At 36.9% G+C, this 20,762-nt stretch overlaps 2 protein-coding genes across 2 annotated transcripts; both read left to right on the forward strand.

The window, feature by feature from the left end:
- Positions 1-163: 163 nt before the first annotated feature.
- On the forward strand, positions 164-6,982 carry adm2b (adrenomedullin 2b). The gene is made up of 3 exons (XM_082182775.1): positions 164-320; positions 443-587; positions 6,512-6,982. The coding sequence occupies exons 2-3, from the start codon at positions 517-519 to the stop codon at positions 6,894-6,896; spliced, it is 456 nt and encodes a 151-aa protein (XP_082038901.1). The 5' UTR covers positions 164-320; positions 443-516; the 3' UTR covers positions 6,897-6,982.
- A 9,239-nt stretch (positions 6,983-16,221) lies between these two features.
- Positions 16,222-20,750, forward strand: miox (myo-inositol oxygenase). The gene is made up of 10 exons (XM_082181529.1): positions 16,222-16,316; positions 16,510-16,581; positions 16,683-16,763; positions 17,162-17,324; positions 17,584-17,651; positions 17,747-17,856; positions 18,363-18,430; positions 19,679-19,728; positions 19,847-19,959; positions 20,090-20,750. Exons 1-10 carry the CDS (start codon positions 16,299-16,301, stop codon positions 20,196-20,198), a joined length of 852 nt encoding a protein of 283 aa, XP_082037655.1. The 5' UTR covers positions 16,222-16,298; the 3' UTR covers positions 20,199-20,750.
- The last annotated feature ends 12 nt before the right edge of the window (positions 20,751-20,762 follow it).

The raw sequence follows: 20,762 nt of genomic DNA on the forward strand, positions 1-20,762 counted from the left end.
CATGTGGAAATATTTAATAGAAAATACAATTGTTTATTGCAGTGATGCGAAATGAACTGGTGGCTCTAGAGATCATATTAAATCATAATAATAATGGTAACTAACTAAGGCTGAACCGCATGTGGAGTTTCAGTTGTCCCGTGTCTCCTCCCTCTCAGTATTTAAGAATCTGCTCCATCCAAGAGCCAGTCCTGAGAGTTTCTCCAGCCACATCAATCAAAGTCCTTTACCTCACAGGACGCGATCTCAACAGTCTCGCACACCGCGTGTGATCATGAAAAATTAACGGGATACCTCCCCATATTAATGTGTCTATTAAAGTAGGGAGTTAATAAGCTTCTTCTCTGTTTAAATGCAACTTTTTACAAATATAGATCATTTTACTGATCTGACGAACTTCGTAAGTAGCCTAAATGACTGTCTCGTCTGTTCTCCTCCACAGCCAGCAGCGCGTCTCTATAAGAGCTGAGGAACATCATCGAGTCGGACTGTAGAGGACAACTGTACACTCCTATCATGAAAACACTGCTGCTCGTGTGTGTGTTTCTGCTGCCTCTGCAAACACTGGCGCTGCCGCTGCGCAACAGGTGAGAGACGCGCGGGACACCGGCGCCGCCCGGTTACCTGTGATGATGATGCCATCTTCATCCTCATCATAATCAAGACACCATGCTGTTAATATTATACTCCATTTCCTGGGTGTTTAATATCGTGATTAAGAAAGGTTTAATATCCAAAGTTAAGAAAGGTTCGTTTAGTGCTCGTGCGCGCAAATGTAACGCTGTTAACGCGATTACCAAAAATTAACGTACGATGAGCAATATTTGTAAATAATTTAATCTTTAATAAAACACAATTGTTCATGTAAGTTCAGAGGGCATTAACTAGGTTAACAGACACAATTTTTTTTTATAAATATATTAGTTAATGGTGAAATTAACTTGTAGGTGTAGCCTATTGTTCATTAGTTCACATTAATAGTGTTATCAAAATAAACTTCACTCTTACCGGTAATCTTATTGCCTATAAATAGAAAATGTAGACATAACATAGATTGCTAAACTTTAACTTTAGCAATCTATGTAATGTAATGGCAAGCCATTTTAACATTCATAATAGCATATTTATTAGTCATACTTATTTTTAATTGCTTGCTTTATTTATTTTTTTCCTTCAATTTCACTACTTCTAAAAAATTATAGAAAGAAACTTGTAACTAGTAGCCCTATTACAAAATGTTTTGTACAATTGTCAGATACTGGTGTCCCATAAGAAAAAAGCTGAATACTATTCCTATATATACACTGTAAAAAATATTTTCACGATTTATCGCAACATTTTACTTTGGACAAACCAACTTAGATAATGAGGTCCAGATAACAATATTTTGAGTTTTATTGTGTACAAATGTTGAGTTCATTGACATAAAAAATTTGAGTTAAGATAACCAAGTAACTTACTTTAAGTTAAACTATTATTTTTTTTACAGTGTTATACATAGTTGCTACTGAGATAGTGACTAGTACATTAGGTAGTTAAGAGTATATAATTAATAAGAAAAAGTGAGTAATTAAATAGTCACATTTATATCTAAAGAATTGGAACTAAAGAAATTGTTAGTTTTAAAGAATGGATGTTAAAATGGCTTGCCACATGTGTGTGTGTGAGTGCGTGTGTGTGTGTGTGTGTACGGGTGTGACCTGTAGTTCTCTATGAGATAGTATGTGTCACTTGACTGTCTGCATTTGGCACAGAGAGCTTAAGAGAGACGTGCCACCTGTAACGTAGTTTCTCAGATTTCCTCATCGTGACTGCTTAGTCATGATATGGATCGGGTTATTCCTAACTCTGATTTGCAACATGAAAGATCCTTCAACACAATCCACATACCTCCTAAAGTGTTGCATTATTTCTAAATTGTGTTAAAATATCAAGTGGCATTCATTTTAAAGAGCACACTTTCCACACAAAAAAAACATTTAACAAAATAAAGTTTGTTAGGTTTTAAACGATAAAACAACAGACATAATAATAGAAATTCTGCAAACTCGACACACCGAGTATTTGGATACTGACTTTTTGTTTGGGGTTTTTTTGTTAGAGGAACTGACTTCATACATCCACTAAAAAGCACTACAACACAGTTACTTAAAAGTATTAGCTAAAATGTTTAGATTCCAAAAAAGCTTTACCCTATTTGTTAACAGGTGTTACTTGGTTTTATATTTTAATGGTGTTATTTAGTTTGCAAGTACTTTTTGGGGGCCACTTCACCTATTGGTTTGGGTTTTGTAATTATGCCACTCGTGAATGTAATCTCAAAGCCTGATTGAACACAGTCTCAGTGGCGCCCCCTCAAGTCAAGTCAAGTCATCTTCATTTATATAGCGCTTTTAACAATGTAGATTGTTCCAAAGCAGCTTTACAGTGATAATAGGAAATTAAAGTAACAGAGATGTTTTGGCTTTATAGCAGCTCTAGTTATCAACTAAGGGAACACTAACAAGACACCGTTTTAACAGAAAACTCTTTAAGTTCTCTCTACGCAAACTTTAAAAACGAGAACCTGTGAGAACGCCGACAGCGTGCACATGCGTATTACGAGTTCAGTCTATAGGTATGCGAGTTTGAATATATGTGCGCAGGCGTGTAGTCCTTCCCTACAAACCAACCCTCAACAAACTACTTGTCTGGCCTTAAAATGTATAATACAGAATTTTATCACTTCCTCCTGGTGGGATGAGGGAGTTTACTCCACTGTGGCCTTCAAAAGTGAAACAAGCTTACAGCTTAATAAATGTGAACACGCAGTGTGTGCCTAATGTGAGAAAAGGTCATACAGACCGTGTGAGGTCACAAACAAACAGTGATTTAAGACTTTAATGTTCAACTGGAAATTAAATCCTCTTTTAGTCACACACTCACACAAGGGCATAATGAATTTACGTAAGGTGGGTATAAGCAGTTTTCCCCCAAATTAGCCCCTCTGGTTCGGTTTTTAAAAATATGCCTCTCAGCGAGTGGATTGCAACATCATTCTTAACAGTTTGTTAGATTAAGATGGATATTTGTGCATGATAACATCTCTCGCAGGCCCCATGCGGGGCACTAACGTGGGAACGCTTCTCAATCTCTTTCTCAACCTAAAACTTTCAGACTTCCTCCTTCTAGTCTTCCACAAAGCAGAATAAAACCACACAATACGTCTCCTCTTCTTCCTCTGTCTCTCCTCTATAATCCAAGAGACACTTCACCCAGCTGTCTTCCATATTCACAGACCCGTGTGTGTGTGTGTGTGTGTGTAATTTAGCACCTGAGACTGAAGTGTATGAATGGAGCAGTGAAACAGTAGGACTTTAGCTTTGGGCAGAGGCTTAGAAGGGTTTATGGTGGGACAGGGTGATTGAGTAACGGTGCTAGGCTGCTGCTCTCTGGACCGATTTCTATTCAGAAGATCTTTATGATGCAGCAGAGGATTTTCCTATTTAATCATGGGCAACTGCAAGAAAGGATGTTCAACAAATTAAGATAAGAAGCCGATTTCATCACGATAATGCAAAGTAAACTAATTACTAATTGAATAAGAATTTGAAATGTGAATAATGCTTACCTGTGCAAAAGTTGCCACCAGCAGGGTTGTGCGCCATTCAGTATGTAACTGAGAATGTCTTTGAATTCATAAATTTGAATTAATTTAGAAGTTTGAAATTGAATTTTCAGATTTAAAAAGGAGTTTTGGAAAGAACTAAAATAAATAAAATTGAAAAAATCAGATAGACTGATAGAACAACAGACAGATAGAGAGAGACAGACGGACAGAACGATTGACAGAGCGACAGACATACAGAACAATAGATAGCTAGACAGACAGACAGATGGAAAAAGATAGAATGATTAGCAGACAGACAGAATGACTGATAGAACAACAGACAGATAAATGATAGACAGACAGACAGACAGAGAGAGAGAGAATGATAGACAGACAGACAGACAGAGAGAGAGAGAGAGAATGATAGACAACAGACAGATAGAATGACAGGAATGCAGAATTGTTTTTTCAAATTTAAAAAGTAGATTTGATCAGATAGACTTTAAAAAAAATCAGATAGACTGATAGAACAACAGACAGATAGACAGATAGAGAGAGAGACAGACGGACAGAATGATTGATAGAACGACAGACATACAGAACAATAGATAACTGGACAGACGGACAGACAGAATGATAGAATGACTGATAGAACAACAGACAGAAAGAATGAAAACGCCAGCTATTCAGGCACTGCCCGCAGTAGCGCTCATGTGGTAGAAGAGAATTTAAATCTTGCAATAAATGATTTATTTCCCAATTATATACAATTACACTTAACCCAAGTTTAGCTAGTCAGCATCTTCCCATTAGCCCCTGCTGGTAGATATTATAACTACACCATTTGGCACCTAAAATATTCTTTATACATTGACAAAATGAGCTCTGTATTCTAACATTCCAACACATAAATTGCTAGTATGTCATTAGTATTACACTACCGTTAAAATGGTCTAAATTGCAGTAAAAAGGTGATATTATCAAATGTTATTACAAATTGAAAGAACTGTAATATTTTAATATATTTTAAATTGTAATTTATTCCTGTGATGCAAAGCTGAATTTTCATTATCATTACTTCAGTCTTCAGTGTCACATGATCCTTTAGAAATCATTCTAATATGCTGGTTTGCAACTCAAAAACATTTATTATTATTAGCAATGTTGTATGGAAGTTTGTTTCCACCACAGAATAAAAAATAAAAAAGGTAATTGCGATTTTCTCTCACAATTCTGACTTTTTTCCTTTCACAATTGCGAGTTCTGTTTACATGTGTTATAAAGTGAGAATTGAATGATATAAAGAATTGCGAGAGTTTATATTTCGCAATTCTGACTTAACACGCAAATTTGATCTTATATCTCGCAATTCAGACTTTAACACGCAATTGCGACTTTACATCTCACAATTCTGACTTTATTTCTCAGAATTGCGTGATATAAACTCGCAACTGTGAGATAAAAAGTCGCAATTATCTTTTAAATTTTTTATTTTGTGTCAGAAATAATGTTGAAAACAGTTGTGCAGCATAATATTTTTGTAGAAACCTTGAAACACAACCTTGCTGAATAAAACTATAAAACTATAAAAGTATTAATTTCTTAGTGTACAGAAATCTAACAGGTATAGTATTATAGATCTCAAACCACTGATCTATATAATGACATTATATAGATCAGTGCCTCAAACCAAGAGCTAAACAAAGGTTTACACTAAATGCTCCTTATAACCGGAAACTGCTGAGAGACACAGTGATCGAAACAAGCGATTCTGTACATATGTGTGTTATATTACTGCCAGTCAAGACTAATCCTGTTCAGAAACATTCTGATTAGGATTAAAATGTAAGAGTAAAGTATTGCCCTATATCCCCCACTAATGCACAACATAAACTGACTCACAGCCTATATAACACCCGGTGAAAATTACACATACATACAGATACTCGGGTTCCATGCTTAGTAAGGTTTGTTTAGCAGGTATATATAAACCAAATAAAAAAATAATCTAAAAGGATACACACACACACATATTATATGCAGTTTTTCAATTCAAAATGTTTGATGCAGTTTTCCTGAATGTAATCATTCAGGAAAACTGCATCAAACACTTCCTAAAAAGAAAATCTCAAATAATCGCCTTCATCTGCAAATTTGGCAGACATGTAAAACTGGGTGTCATGAAAGGTATTGGTGCCAGTTTATTTATTTTATTTTATTTTATTGTGGCTCTGGGACGCTTTTAAAACATTGGTTCGTTTGAACGACCCGACATGGTTTGGTTTAGGTTGGTTACTTGTAATTATGCATAATTTACTGTTATTACTATAGTAAGTGCATGTAGTAACGTGTAACTACATCACTTTAAAATAAATGTGTTACCAGTGTAGGCTGCTAATGACACAGAAAGGATAAACTTCACCTTGAAGAACTAAATCGTATTTACTGTACAAATAAAATAAGAAAATTAATAGCAAATATAGTGCCCAAAATTCCATCATGACAGTGCATACAATCATGTGGAACGATCCTCAGTCTATTCATTTTTAACCCATCCTTCTCGTTTCTCAGATTTTACTGATATTCCAACAAAAAAACAACGAATGCTCAGAATGTCTGCTGTGAGCCAGACAGAAGACAGGGAAGAGTAGCACGTGAAGGAGTGTGTGTCCTAGAGTGAGGGAATTAGTGCATGCCACAGATAACTTGGACTACAGCCAGAGAAACACTCAATTAATAACAGGCTTCAAATACTGCACCTAAAATGGTCTTAATGCTGCCAAGCCTCTGATTTAACACTAAAGTGATGCTCAAACTACGACAACTTCAATGTGAATGTCGGAATTATGTATTTAAATAGATTTGGTCAGTGCATGCATGTGCTCCACTGGTGGTCAACCAAATTTCTCTTTCTCTCACCAGATTGAGTTTTCCAAGTAAGCCTGGGAAGCTTCCAGAATCAGGAGGTGGTATCGCCAAGGAAACCATCACTATTCCTTCAATAGCTTCAAATGCCGGGGCAAGAGAGCGCCGTGCGGTCTGGAGGGCCCTCCTGCATAAAGGACCGCCGCCGAGACAGACCAACACACCGGCCAATCAAAACAGCAGCGCTCAGGGACATTTCCGGGAGCGTCGGCATGTCTTCAGAGGGTCACGCAGTCACCAGCAGGGTCAGCTGATGCGTGTGGGATGCATTCTCGGCACTTGCCAGGTACAGAACCTCAGCCACCGTCTCTACCAGCTGAACAGCCAAAACGGACGGCAAGAGTCACCAATCAATCCCAGAAGTCCACATAGTTATGGATAAGACTGTGACTGACCACACTCTAAAAACCTTTCCAAAAATGTGACAACAGAAGCCAACAGACACCAGCGGGCAACAAACTCAACAACTGGAGTAATCAGTTTACGGTGGTCCTGTCCTGTCATGAGAATTCAAATTCTCTTGAGCTCTTGAAATAAAACAGTTGTACTATGTACTATGTAGTTTGAGAACTCAAAACTTCCTCCCCAAAAGAAAGCTTGTATTGAAACTGAGCCGCAAAAATGACTCGTTCTAAACTTCTGAAACTCTCATGTCATCTAGATGAAAACTAACAATAACATACAGTATGATCACCAACATTTACATGCAAACGTCTCTGTAATGTTCAGAAACGTGGCCTGGCCATTCATAAGGAGTAATAAAGGGATGTAAGAAACTACATCACTACTACTCCTAAAAACCAGAAGAACTAACGATAAGTGTAAAACGAGGGAAAGTTTGACAAACCTTGAGCTGTTCCTGACTGAGTATAACACATAACTGCTGTGCAAATACGTCTGAAGGATCTCAAAAAAAGAGTGACGTTTTTTTTTTTTTTTTAACAATGTCCTTGATCATTTCAGTCTTAATTGAACAGTTTGAGTGCCACATTTCAGCACAGGATGTTTAGTGAATCTCATTAATGTCTTAAAGTAGTGCAACTTTGTAAAGAGGCCATTTCTGATGGAGTCACACACAAAAAAAAAAACTGGTGGACCTCAGGGAAGATAATAATGTTGTATTCTCTTATTAAGAGAAAGTCTTAATGTTTGCCGCTAAGTTATTTCCCACTTTTAAAATGTATGCCCTCCTGTAATGAAGCGATTTGCACTTTCATTGTCTTTACAGTAATCCCACACTGTTTGAGAAGATTGTCATCTCTTTCTCTGTCCCTTTGACCTGAGACAAATCGCCCTTGACTGAGCCAACTAAAGCCGAACAGAGCTTCAACGTGAGCATCTTAAGAGAAAACATCCCGTATTTGAACACTTAATCTATACTTAAATATCTATGGGTTTCACTGCATTAGATACAATATCAAACCAAGTGGTATTTATTTAAAGGGATACTCCACTGTTTTTTCATATTAAACTATGTTATTCCCTTAACTAAGACGAGTTGATACATACCTCTCTCATCTCAGTGTGTGCACTCAATCGCTCTGGCGCGCGGTGACACTCTGATAGTACTTATCTTAGCCCAGTATATTCAATGGTATCTGACAGCAATGAATTTATAAGTGACCAAACACATCAAAGTTTTCCCTATTTAAAAACAGTTACACGAGTAGTTATACGACCAAGTAGGGTGACACAAAATAAAACGTGGCGCTTTTCTAAGCGGGTTAAAAAGGATAACTATAATGTATGGCGGAATAGCACTTTTGGGAGTACTTCGACTCGGCGCAGTAAAAAGTCACGCCTGATCCTCTGCCCACTATTGACAGAAGTGAGAGGAAGAGGATCAGGTGTGACTTTTTACTGCGCCGAGTCGAAGTACTCCCAAAAGTGCTATTCCGCCATACATTATAGTTATCCTTTTATCCTTTTTTAGTCACCCTAATGTCCCAAACCTGATCACCTATGTGACATGTAATGGTCGATGATTATTGGTCATGTCACAGTGACATTAGTTGAACAAACAGAACCAAACTCACACCATTGGTTGAGTCAATGTCAACGTGTTGGGCTGCTCAAACCAACAGAGTTATGCTACAAGCGTCACAGCCCCACACTGTTTACACTCTTCGTGGAAATAAAACTCTTACTTATAGCCGTCTCTGCACTAGGATTTGAGAAAGTATTTTCACTTCGAAAAATTACACATAGCTGCTTTAAGTGTCCGCATACCTTTTGGGACCTCTGTATATTCCCATTTAAACTTTTAAAACGTAAAATCTTCATCCATAAAGCTCTCAAACGTTCAACGGCGTCTAATCACGTACATTGCACATGCCAGTCTCAAAGCATAACATCACAAATACAAATAAAACATGGATGACAACTTTAAACAACACTCTCTGGGCAAACAAGAGTGCACACACATACACACACACACCATCAGTTTGTCAGTGCGTCAGTGGTGGAATGTTTGCTATCCTCATGTTCACATTTAGGTCAAGTGGTACTATTAAACATAAAGCACTTTAAAAGCAACATGATCGATCACCTTCTTTAATGCCATTGACTTGAATGGAAGAGATGCTATTTAATTCTAAGTTAACAAAAGCTTTTGAGGTGTAAATATTTTACAAGAGTATAATGATTGAATGTTGTGAGTCACTGTGCTGTATTTTAATAGGATTTAGCTGTGTCAATAAACAAAACAAATGCAAATGCTTGTTTCGTTTGTTAATATCATGTGGGAAAATCAGCTGTGATAGAACGCAAACACAGAAGCACAGATCATTCTACTGTGACCTTCAATGTCAGAGTGACATAAGTGGGATATGTTCGGGTTCATATTTTTTAATGTTTATGAAAGAAGTCTCTTATGCTCACCAAGGCTGCATTTATTTGTTCAAAAATATAGTAAACCAGCAATATTTTTACATTTTAAAATAACTTTTTCTATTTTAATATATTTAAAAAAGTAATTTATTCATGTGATGGCAAAGCTGATTCAACAGTCATTACTCCATTACAAATCATTATAATATGCTGATTTGCTTCTCAATAAACATTTCTCATTATTATCAATGTTAAAAACATTAATTTGTAGAAACTGTGATACTATTTTCAGGAATCTTTGATGAATAAGAAAGTTGTCAAGACCGGGATTCGAACCCAAGTATGTTGCTGGTAACCCAAGGTTCTAACCACTGTTCTATGTATGGGGCAATGTGGACACAATTGGCAGATAATCACAAGAGGCAGGTTTAGAAGGAAAAAACAGTCTTTACTTAGTATTCTTCCTGAGCAAACACAAAGGATCCAGCATAAGTGCTGGGTTGAACAAGGTACAAATCCACACTGGATAATGCAGGCAAAAGAGTCCAATAACAAAACAACATTTACCAGAGAAGCTGGTCAAAAAGGTCTGAGCAAAAGTCTTTCAGGGTAGACCAAATGGGAAACCACAAAAGCATAGGCTAAGCAAGAGAACTTCAAGACTGAGCTAAAATACAAGCAAATGCAAGTCTTTAAATATACACCTGTTAACACTCTACTAGATAGGCACAGGTGATTTCATTGAACCAATAATGATCAGTGAATTAGGAGGAAGATGTGGAAGGTCTTGTGCTCTCAGTCTCCCTCTGCTGGACAGACCGCGGTGTGACAAACGTAACAAAAACTGCTTAATTGAATGAAAATCTTTTGTAACATTATAAATGTCTTTACTGTCACTTTTGATCAATTTAATGCATCCTTGCTGAATATAAGAATGAATTAGTAAGTTATTTGGATATTGTCTGCCTACAGTTACTAATAATGAGTTTTCAGACTTATTCATTTGACATATGCTGCTTTTTACTTAATGGACACAGTTCTTATAATATATATCTCTTACTTAAATGGAGACCCCTTCTTTACAACATTCTCCTTGCGTTAACCCAGAACACACAAACACACACATTTACTTGGCTATCTAAATAGGGACATTGTATAGACTTCTATTGTTTTTAAATGCAGCTGTTTTAATTACTCTAACCTAACCCTAATCCACACCATAACAGAAAACTTTCTGTATTTAAAAAAAAAAAAAACATTATTTACTTTATGCAGTTTTTACATATGAGGACATCACCAAAAGGATGTCTTTGTCAGGTTTAGCTCACTTCTGGGCAGTGTTGGGGGAACGCATAAGTAACGCTAGTTACGTAACGCCAGTAACTTTTTTCAAGTAACTAGTAAAGTAACGCATTGCTTTTAAAGCTACAATATGTAATTTTTTTCGTCGCTAACCTCTTACAATAACAATGGCGTAGGTTGATGATGGATAGGCGGAATTATGGAACTTGTCGTCATGCCGAGGGATATGTTTATGGAGGATGTTTATGGATAAGTGAATACATTGATGTTTTTAACATGACTGTGGTATGAAGCAGGGTGCGATTGCTAATAAGAGACAGATATCAGAGCCACACGCGAGTCCGCGGATATAAAGGAATAAGGACATTTAATTCTACCGAACTACCCGCAAGTGCTGAATTAATACTCACAAAGGTCAGTTTATTTGACGAATTAAACTTGTGACTTAACGCAGCGCTGTTTCACTTGGTCTACACTATTACACTAAACTGCATTTGAGTGTGTTGAAAGTTATAATGTTATTCTATGTGTTATTTTGTTTAGAATTAGAATAACATACAGATCATATTCTCACATTTCATCATGTTGAGCTATATGGTAAATGGTAAATGGACTGCATTTATATAGCGCTTTCACAGACCCAATGGCCACCAAAGCGCTTTACAATATTGCCTCACATTCACCCATTCACTCACTCATTCATACACCGACGGCGGTGTCAGCCATGCAAGGCGATCCAGCTCGTCGGGAGCAGCTGGGGTTAGGTGTCTTGCTCAAGGACACCTCGACACTTGGTCAGGTGGAACCGGGGATTGAACCACCAACCTTCCGGTTTGTAGACAATCTACATGAACCACTGAGCCACTGCCGCCCCTATATAACATTGATTACTTTTATGTACATTTGCTCACCTGTCTAATAAAGTGCATGCAGGAGCCTCTGTCCTTGACTCTGTCAAGTCAAAGTTAGTCGCGGACGCGAAGCTCTCGGCATCTCGAAAACGCCACACTGATATTGATCCTCGTCTTAGTTCTCCTTTTGTCCCAAAGTCTGCTTGAACGAAACAACAACAGCGTGAGCGTGCCGCTAGACAAACGCAGTTGTCCACATGTCGCCATGGTTACTATGGCAGAACGAGCGGAAACCAGGGATAACGCGGATATTACGTCATTGACAGGCGACAATGACCAGGGACGAGCCATAATTTAAAATTGGAATTTCTCTGAAATTAAAAATCTTTGGGAACTTTTGGGATATTGTAAGTACACAACTGCAGGAAATATGTCACAGTTTAAGTGATTTTTGGATATTTTATTAAAAAATTCTTACATATTGTACCTTTAAATTTAAGTTACTTTTTTTAAACAAGTAACACAAGTTACTTTGTTTTCCCATGTTTGACTGACAGCTCTCCTGTCCCCATGTTGAGAGAAATCTGTAGTAAGTGAAGGGAGGTTGTGTGCGCTGTGTAAACATGATGGTTGTTGTAGTTTTTACTAAATGTGAGCTTGCATTTACTCATCTTACTTGCAAAAAACAAAAACGATATTACCATTAACTGTAATGGCATCTTAAGGCACAAAAGCCATTGGCCAGTGTGACACTTACTTATACTGACACTGTGCATGCAGCATCATGCAAAAATAATGGTTTACAGTAACAGATGCGACTGATAATGTGGTATAGTGACTATGTGGTATAGTTATTTCATGCGTTTCCTAGAATGGGCAGTTTGCTGATCAACAAGATACAGCAGCACTGCTATTACACAACATTCAGTGGCATGTACAGTACATGCCACTCAAACAAACACAGATGTGCCAAAAACAGTCTAGATGTTTAAAAAATATTTTAAATATTATAAAATTTAAAAAAACACTTACGGCGACATGCTCCACAACATTGTCAGTGGCACTGTCACAAGTTTTAGTGACACATGCCACTATCCGCTGACACATGTCGCTACTGATAAAAACAGTGAAGTGCAAACTCAGAATATTATGCAAATTTTATGCAATTAAACTTACTTTATTAACCAATGTCTTTGCTGCTGACATTCAATGACCCAATTCAACCATACTAAAAATCAAAAATGACTTTAGATAAACATATAATTTAGATAAACATAACATTTGTGTTTCATTTGTGTTTCAGAATGGCAGCACAGCTGAAAGGTTTGTTTGAGCTGCACCCTCTACTGTACAGGCATGCATTTGCATTTCCTTCAGCCTGAGGCTTATTTATTTGAAAAATATAACTTTTTTTTGTTATTATTAAAAAACAAACAAGCTAAGCCCAGATGAGAAAAGAAATGCAAAAAAACTCACACACGCAATTAGATACTTTTTTTAGGGACTAGCGCATTATTATTATGCATTAAAAGTGACTTTCCTCAACAGTGCTTCTGAGTACAATTTCCCCCCCAAAATATGGTTAAGAAGGTACCTTTGTTCTGATGGCAAGACATCCATTCAGGAGTTTTAGGTTAGACTGCCATCTGCAGATCTGAAACATTACACAAAGTTAGCGCAAACTTATACAGAAACTGTGAAAAACTCAAAGAAATACATTAAAATGGATGTTATAATGATAAACTGGAATGTTTTTACATTTTAAATCTTCTCCAAGCAATTTCAACAGTTTTGTGCTACTGAATTAGACTAGATTAAACCTACTATAACATACTTTTAAAACAAATTCTATTTAAATATTTTAAATGGACTTCAATAGAAAAATATGCTTTTTAGAGCCAGATAGTGTAGTTATAAAATCAACCAGCGGGGGTTAACAAGGTCATTTAATAATAACATTTAATTAAGAGCCTTATTTAATCCATCATCTCTATAATAGCATGACCAAATGTGTTAAAAAAGTCAAAGTCAAGTCAAAAGTAAAAACAAAACAAAAAAACAGACAAAGACGAAGAGGAGAAATAAATGTTTTGGAGGTCAGAATGAGTATGTGTGACAGGTATTGCAGTTTATCTGCTTGGTTTTAACTTTAGACTGTGTCCTCGGTGCATGTGACCTAGTACCAGACACGTCACAGACTCACCCATAAACTATCAGCCAATAAAAACCAGGGGTGTAACCTACTGTAAACACAAAACACACACACACACACACACGTTGGGTTTCCATATTTTATGGGGCCTTCCCGTAGATATAATGATTTTTATACTGTACAAATTGTATATTCATTTACATTTTCAAAAAACATAATTCTGTACGATATATAAGCCATTTTCCTCATGGGGGCCAAAAAATGTCCCCACAAGATCAAATATTTCTGGCATTGCAAACATTTTGTCCCCACAACGTAGAAAATACCTCAACCCCCTTTTTTAAGCCATTTGGTTTATCAGGACACAGGAAGTGTCCTCATAAATTATGTTTAATTTGTAATTCCTCAATGTCCTCATAAACCATATATATATATATATATATATATATATATATACACACACACACACACACACACACACACAGTTATCAATCTGAAGTCTCTGAATGTTCTGGTGACACAAACAACACTGCAGTTTAGAGATGATCTACAAATAAGAAACTACAAACACAATACCAAAGAAAATCTGCTGCAATCAAAGCAAAATATTCTAAACATATTTTACTTATATTTATTGTGTTGACTGATGTCAAAAATAAACTTAAAATAAAAAAAAATAAAAACCTACTGGAAAAATAAACTTAAATCAAAGCCAAATAATGAAACGTAACAAAACCACACTAAAACAAAACAATTCAATAAAACACAAAAAAATTGTAAATATAATGTACAGTATCTCACAAAAGTGAGTACACCCCTCAGCAAACATTTTAGTATATCTCCTCAAGGGACAATACTATAGAAATTAAACTTGGAGATATTTTATAGTAGTCAATGTGCTGCTTGTATAGTACACCCTAAGTGATAATAGCTGTACATTGTTTAACCATGCAAAGCCACATGTCCTATTCATCATGTTCATGTTTTTGTCTGCTTGACAGGACCATACAAATTTGTGTATCTTGTATTAGAGCAGTTAAAATTTGTGCTTTGAGTACAATTCTCTCATACTGACCACTGGATGTTCAACATGGCACCTCATGGCAAAGAACACTCTAAGGATTTGAGAATTAGAATTGTTGCTCTCCACGAAGATGACCTAGGCTATAAGAAGATTGGTAACAACTTGAAACTGAGTTACAGTACAGGCCTGGGTCATACAGAGGTTTTCCAAGACGGGTTCCACTCGTAACAAGCCTCGCAAGGGACAATCAAAGAAGTTGAGTCCTTGTGATGTGCGTCAGGTGCAGAAGCTGGCTTCAAAAAACACGCGCATGAGTGCTGCCAGCATTGCTTTAGAGGTCGCAGAAGCGGAAGGTCAGCTTGTCAGTGCTCAGACCATACACCGCACACTGCAACAAGTCGGTTTGCATGGCCATCGTCCCAGAAGGATGCCTCTTCTGAAGCTGGCTCACAAGAAAGCCTGCAAACAGTTTGCTGAAAGCAACCTGTCGAAGAGCATGAATTACTGGAACCATGTCCTGTGGTCTGATGAGACTAAGATGAACTTGTTTGGCTCAGATGGTGTCCAGCATGTGTGGTGACGCCCTGTTAAGGAGTACCAAGAACATTGTGTCGTGCCTACAGTCGAGCATGGTGGTGGTAGCATCATGGTCTGGGGCTGCATGAGTGCTGCTGGTACTGGGGAGCTGAGCTTCATTGAGGGAAACATGGATTCCAACATGTACTGTGACATTCTGAAGCAGAACATGATGTCCTCCCTTCAGAAACTGGGCCGAACGGCATGATAATGACCCCAAACAACTGAACCAAGATGACAACTGGCTTGCTGAGGAAGCTGAAGGTGAAGGTGATGGAGTGGCCAAATATGTCCCCAGACCTGAACCCTACTGAGCACCTGTGGGGCATCCTCAAGCGGAAGGTGGAGAAGTGCCATGCGTCCAGCAGCTCGGTGATGTCATTATGGAGGAGTGGAAGAGGATCCCAGCAACAAACTGTGCAGCTCTGGTGAATCCCATGGCCAGGGAGGATTAAGGCAGTGCTAGATAACAATGGTGCTCACACAAAAAATTGACACTTTGGACACAGTTTTGACATGTTCACTTAGGGTGTACTCACTTTTGTTGCCAGCTATTTTGACAATAATGGCTGTATGTTGAGTTATTTTCAGAGGACAGTAAATATATACTGCTATACAAGCAGCACATTGACTACTCTAAAATATATCCAAGTTTCATTTCTATAGTATTGTCCCTTGAGAAGATATACTAAAATGTTTGCTGAAGGGTGTACTCACTTTTGTGAGATACTGTATAATATAATAAAATGTAAAATATAAATTCTTTAAAATACTATTGAACCAAATGCCCTTAGTCACTGTATGTCTTTTCTGAATCAGTCTGCTGTATTTGGGCCAAAATACCCCAGTACTGACAGACACATAAACTGACCCACACAAACACACCACTATAAGCGTTAGAGAGAAAGTGAACTGGAGAAAGTTAAAGTTTTACTAGTTATTCCCACTACAGTTCAGAGACCCCATATGTGCATTTATAAATAGAGCTACCAGAGACGCCAAACACACAACATCCTCCTCCATCCTGAACGACACCATCTCAGCTGAAACATGAGGGTGGTGAACCTGGTATGTACCTGGCATTCAGACATTTACTTACATTCATGTTTCATAATCAATTTCCTCACTGAGTTGTAGGCATTATACATGAATGACTTTTGCAATACTGAAAACTGTCAATCAAACTGTTGTTTTGAGTTGGTAGTTAAGTTGGTATCTGTCTTTTAAGTCTTAATTCTTACACATAAACTTTTACTTTTAGGGTCCGGATCCTTCTCTGGCATATCGCCCCGAATGTCATGAGAAAGACCAAACAGAATTCAGGAACTTTGAGGTACAGTAAAATTTGGAATTTGGCATATTATTAACTTATGTATAATTCCTCTAATATGACATACTTATTTCCATTTTGATGTGTGTACATGTCTAATACAGAGTGGAGATCTCTTTGACCGTGTGTTTAATACATACAAGCAGATGCACACGTGCCAAACGCTGGACTTTGTCAAACAAAAGGTTGGTCTTTGTATGCATGTATGTATGTACGTACGCATGTATGTCAGTTTTTGCTCTGATGCACCATGCATTTTTTAAAGTTATGTTCTGTATTAAAACCAGACACTAAATAGCAGGTAAAAATCAAAATAAATAAAATGCAACTCTAATAAAGTAAGTAAAAGCCCTGTGCTGATTCAACTGATACAAATAAATGCAGACACACTCAAAACTAAAATCTGTCTCCATTGAACAGAATCTGTATTGCAAGCTTTACTCGCATAGTAAAGTTAATTCTAGTTCAACTGGACGTGTTTCTCTGTTGAAGTTAAACTAGAATAAAATTAAGATGCTCTGTGATGACTCAGATAAATGACAGCCTTCACAAACAAACACTGAGCACGGCCTCTCACCTTTAGCACCTGGATTGGGCGAATTGCAATCACTTCAGCATGACCATGATGGAAAACATCAATTCCCTGGACGAGCTTGTTGATGAATCTGACCCTGATGTTGACTTCCCGAACTCTTTCCATGCTTTCCAGACCGCCGAGGGAATTCGCAAAGAGCATCCTGATAAAGGTGAGGAGTCAACAGGGACAAAGGTCACAGGAGTCACTTACATTGTACTTAGATAAGATGGTGTTTTACAAAAGCACGTAGCTAAGCTTGTTTTTGTCCAGTTTCTGATTAATATGTCCATACCTGCTGGGCTTCTTTCAGGACTGAAATCCATATCTAAATGTGAAAGTTCATAGTGGAGATTTTTATTTGGGCGAATGTTAAATACAACATTGCATCTGAATTTAAAAGCACTTATCTCATATTTACCCGTCTCCAGATTGGTTCCAGCTAGTTGGTCTGATCCATGACATTGGAAAAATCATGGCACTGTATGGGGAACCACAGGTGAGAGACAAATGCATCCAAACACAGTCTAAAACCCTACGACGGTCACATGGGCTAAATGATATGCAATCAGAATGCTTCTTTGTGTGTTTCAGTGGGCCGTAGTTGGAGACACATTCCCAGTGGGATGCAAGTTCCAGAATTCAATAGTGTTCAGAAACTCGACATTTGAAGGCAATCCGGATGTGAAGAACCCAACACTCAAGTACAGCAACACACCTTTCAAAACACATATACATTTATCTTCTAAATATGTATATATGTGCATTTAGTTTGTTCTATTTAGCTTTCATTTAAGTTTTGGTCAATTTAGTACATTTCTCTTGTTTATAAGTTTAAGTTACATTTTTCTCATCTAATATGTATTATATTTTATTTCAGATTTATTTAATGAATTTAAATAATTTTAAAATAACCGTCGCTTTGTGTCGTTTCAAACGTGTATGACTTTTGTCTTTTGTCCATGGAGCACAAAAGGAGATGTTTTGAAGAATACCCACACTTCTCAATTAGACTTTTATGGTGCTTTAGTATTCCTCAAAAGAAAGTCATACAGGTTTGGAAAAGCATGAGGGCAAGTAAATGATTTTTCACTTTAACGGTTAGTAAAGTTAATAATGGTATCCTATGTCAACATAGAAATAAAATGTTCATTGCATTCTTTAGCATTCCACCTGATGATGTAGTGTTTGCTTACTTCTCTTAATGCAGCACAGAATTTGGAATCTATAAACCTCAATCTGGGCTTGATAATGTCCTGATGTCTTGGGGACATGATGGTGAGTGATTTGAATGAGATGATTTTGCATCCAATGTCTCATTGCGAAACAACCACCGTTCAAACATTTGAGGTTTGAGTTGTTGTGTTTTATTCAGAAAATACACATTAAATTGATCAAAAGTGACAGTAAAGACCAGGGGCGTGGGAAGATGTCGATACCTGCTTGTAAAAGCCAATGAACATAATCTGTATCTGGGGCTAAATCACTTAATATTGAGAAAGCAACGACGCGTCTTACTCCTAACAATCGGACACTGAATGGAATCAGCTGATTATCACTTCCTTTGATTCGATACGTCTCAACTAGTGTAAAATAATGACGTGGCTACAAGGTGGCATTATTTAAACTACTTTTTGAAATAACTCACGACCAAACAGTAGCTCTCCTTCTACACACTTCTGAAGTCTTCCCTCTCTTCATTAAAAGGTGAAGGGTTGCCAGGTTTAACAAAAAACAGCAAAACAAGCCCTTTAAAAACACATAAATAAGACGTGGCAAAACTGTACCAGGGGAACAGTTGATGAATATGAATGGTATACCTAGTATTACAAATTACCAAGGCACTCTGACACAACATTGCACGTTAATCCTTTAAATTAATCATTGTATTTCCCTTTATATTTTCAGTTTCACTTTGATTTTAGTTAAAATAAATAAAAATCAAAGTTTAGAATCGAAACTAAAATGAAAACTATGAATGTATCAAAAAGAAATTCGATTCAAAATCGAGATTTGATTTTTAATCCATGACCCCAAGAATAATTTTTAATCAAATCGTGAGGTTCCAAAAGATTTCCACCTCCAATTTATAATGTTATAAAAGATTTCTATTTCAAATAAAAGTTGTTCTTTTTAACTTTATATTCATCAAAAAAAGAATCCTGAAGAAATTTTTTTTTTTTTTGGATGGTTTTTAACATTGATAATACTAAGAAATGTTTCTTGAGCAGCAAATCAGCATATTACAATGATTTCTGAAGGATCATGTGACCCTGAACACTGGAATAATGATGCTGAAAATTCAGCTTTGCATCACAGGAATAAATCAAAAATTTAAATAAATTCAAACAGAAAACAGTTCATATCAAGAAACATAAATTTTCACAATATTACTGTATTTTTGATCAAATAAATGTTGCCTCGGTGAGCATAAGAGACATTTCAATAATATGACCCCAAACTTTTAAACGGTACTGTATTTGCTGCTGAAGTGACTGAGTGGAAATTCTTCTTGCACTATTCTAGAGTATCTGTACCAGGTAATGAAGTTCAACAAATGCCCCATCCCTGAGGAGGTAACGTCACACAGCTCACCTGAAAAGCAAACAAATCTAACACACACACAAACAATATAATGTGATTTACACTTTTCTAAGAAACCTTTGTACATTTAACACTCCCAAATTCCTTCAGGGTCTTTACATGATCCGCTTCCACTCCTTCTACCCCTGGCACTCAAACGGAGACTACATGCACTTATGCAATGAGAAAGACCTCCAGATGCTTCCCTGGGTCAAAGAGTTTAAGTATGTTCAGTTTCTCATCTGTGATTCCATTTTATCAGTTGTGTGATCCACATATCGAAGATCTGACCTCACGCTGTGAGTTTCTAGAGGTAGATCAATAACATGCATCTGTTTGTCTTTCCTCTGACAGCAAGTTTGATTTGTATACCAAGAGCACTGACCTTCCGGACGTGGAGAGTCTGAGGCCGTATTATCAGGCTCTCATTGATAAGTATTGCCCTGGTGTATTGCAGTGGTGAACTTGTACCATAATTCTACATAATTCTAGAGACTGAATATCATTCTGACTGAAGGGTGGACTCTTTTGACTTCCGCCAACTAGCAACCACACATGACACCATGGAAGTTTCTTCAGAAAATGTCAAATAAATCAATTATTATACATTTGCTTTACCAACAACATGAAACAAAGAAGAACTAATTATTAACATCCTATTATCTTATGTATTCATTGTTATTACTATATTATAATTAATCATGTATTCATATAGATTTAAGATAAAAATGTAAATTGTGAGGCTGTATTTCTTTGGAAATAATGGTACTTGTGCCAGTGTATATTTTTCTGAGTTTATTAAATATATTACAAAGCATTAAAGCAGAGTGTTTTGTGTGTGTGTGCGCGCGCATGTGTGTGTGTGCGCGCATCTTCAATCATATTAACTATAATCATGTATTCATAAAATTTGAAGATAACATTTTTATTGTGAGGCTGTATTTCTTTGGAAATAACGGCACTTGTGCCAGTGTATATTTTTCAAAGTTTATTAAATATATTACAAAACAGTAAAGCCGAGTGTTTT

The sequence above is a fragment of the Leuciscus leuciscus genome (assembly GCF_965113295.1).
Source record: "Leuciscus leuciscus genome assembly, chromosome: 10".
In the NCBI taxonomy this organism is placed as follows: domain Eukaryota; kingdom Metazoa; phylum Chordata; class Actinopteri; order Cypriniformes; family Leuciscidae; genus Leuciscus; species Leuciscus leuciscus.

Bases quoted from the DNA above. Each gene is read 5' to 3' on its own strand.
- miox (XM_082181529.1), top strand. The intron at 17,325-17,583 runs GTGAGGAGTCAA...ACCCGTCTCCAG, and splicing joins CAAAGAGCATCCTGATAAAG to ATTGGTTCCAGCTAGTTGGT. The intron at 17,652-17,746 runs GTGAGAGACAAA...TGTGTGTTTCAG, and splicing joins CACTGTATGGGGAACCACAG to TGGGCCGTAGTTGGAGACAC.
- adm2b (XM_082182775.1), top strand. From the start codon at position 517: ATGAAAACACTGCTGCTCGTGTGTGTGTTTCTGCTGCCTCTGCAAACA. The intron at 588-6,511 runs GTGAGAGACGCG...TTCTCTCACCAG, and splicing joins GCGCTGCCGCTGCGCAACAG to ATTGAGTTTTCCAAGTAAGC.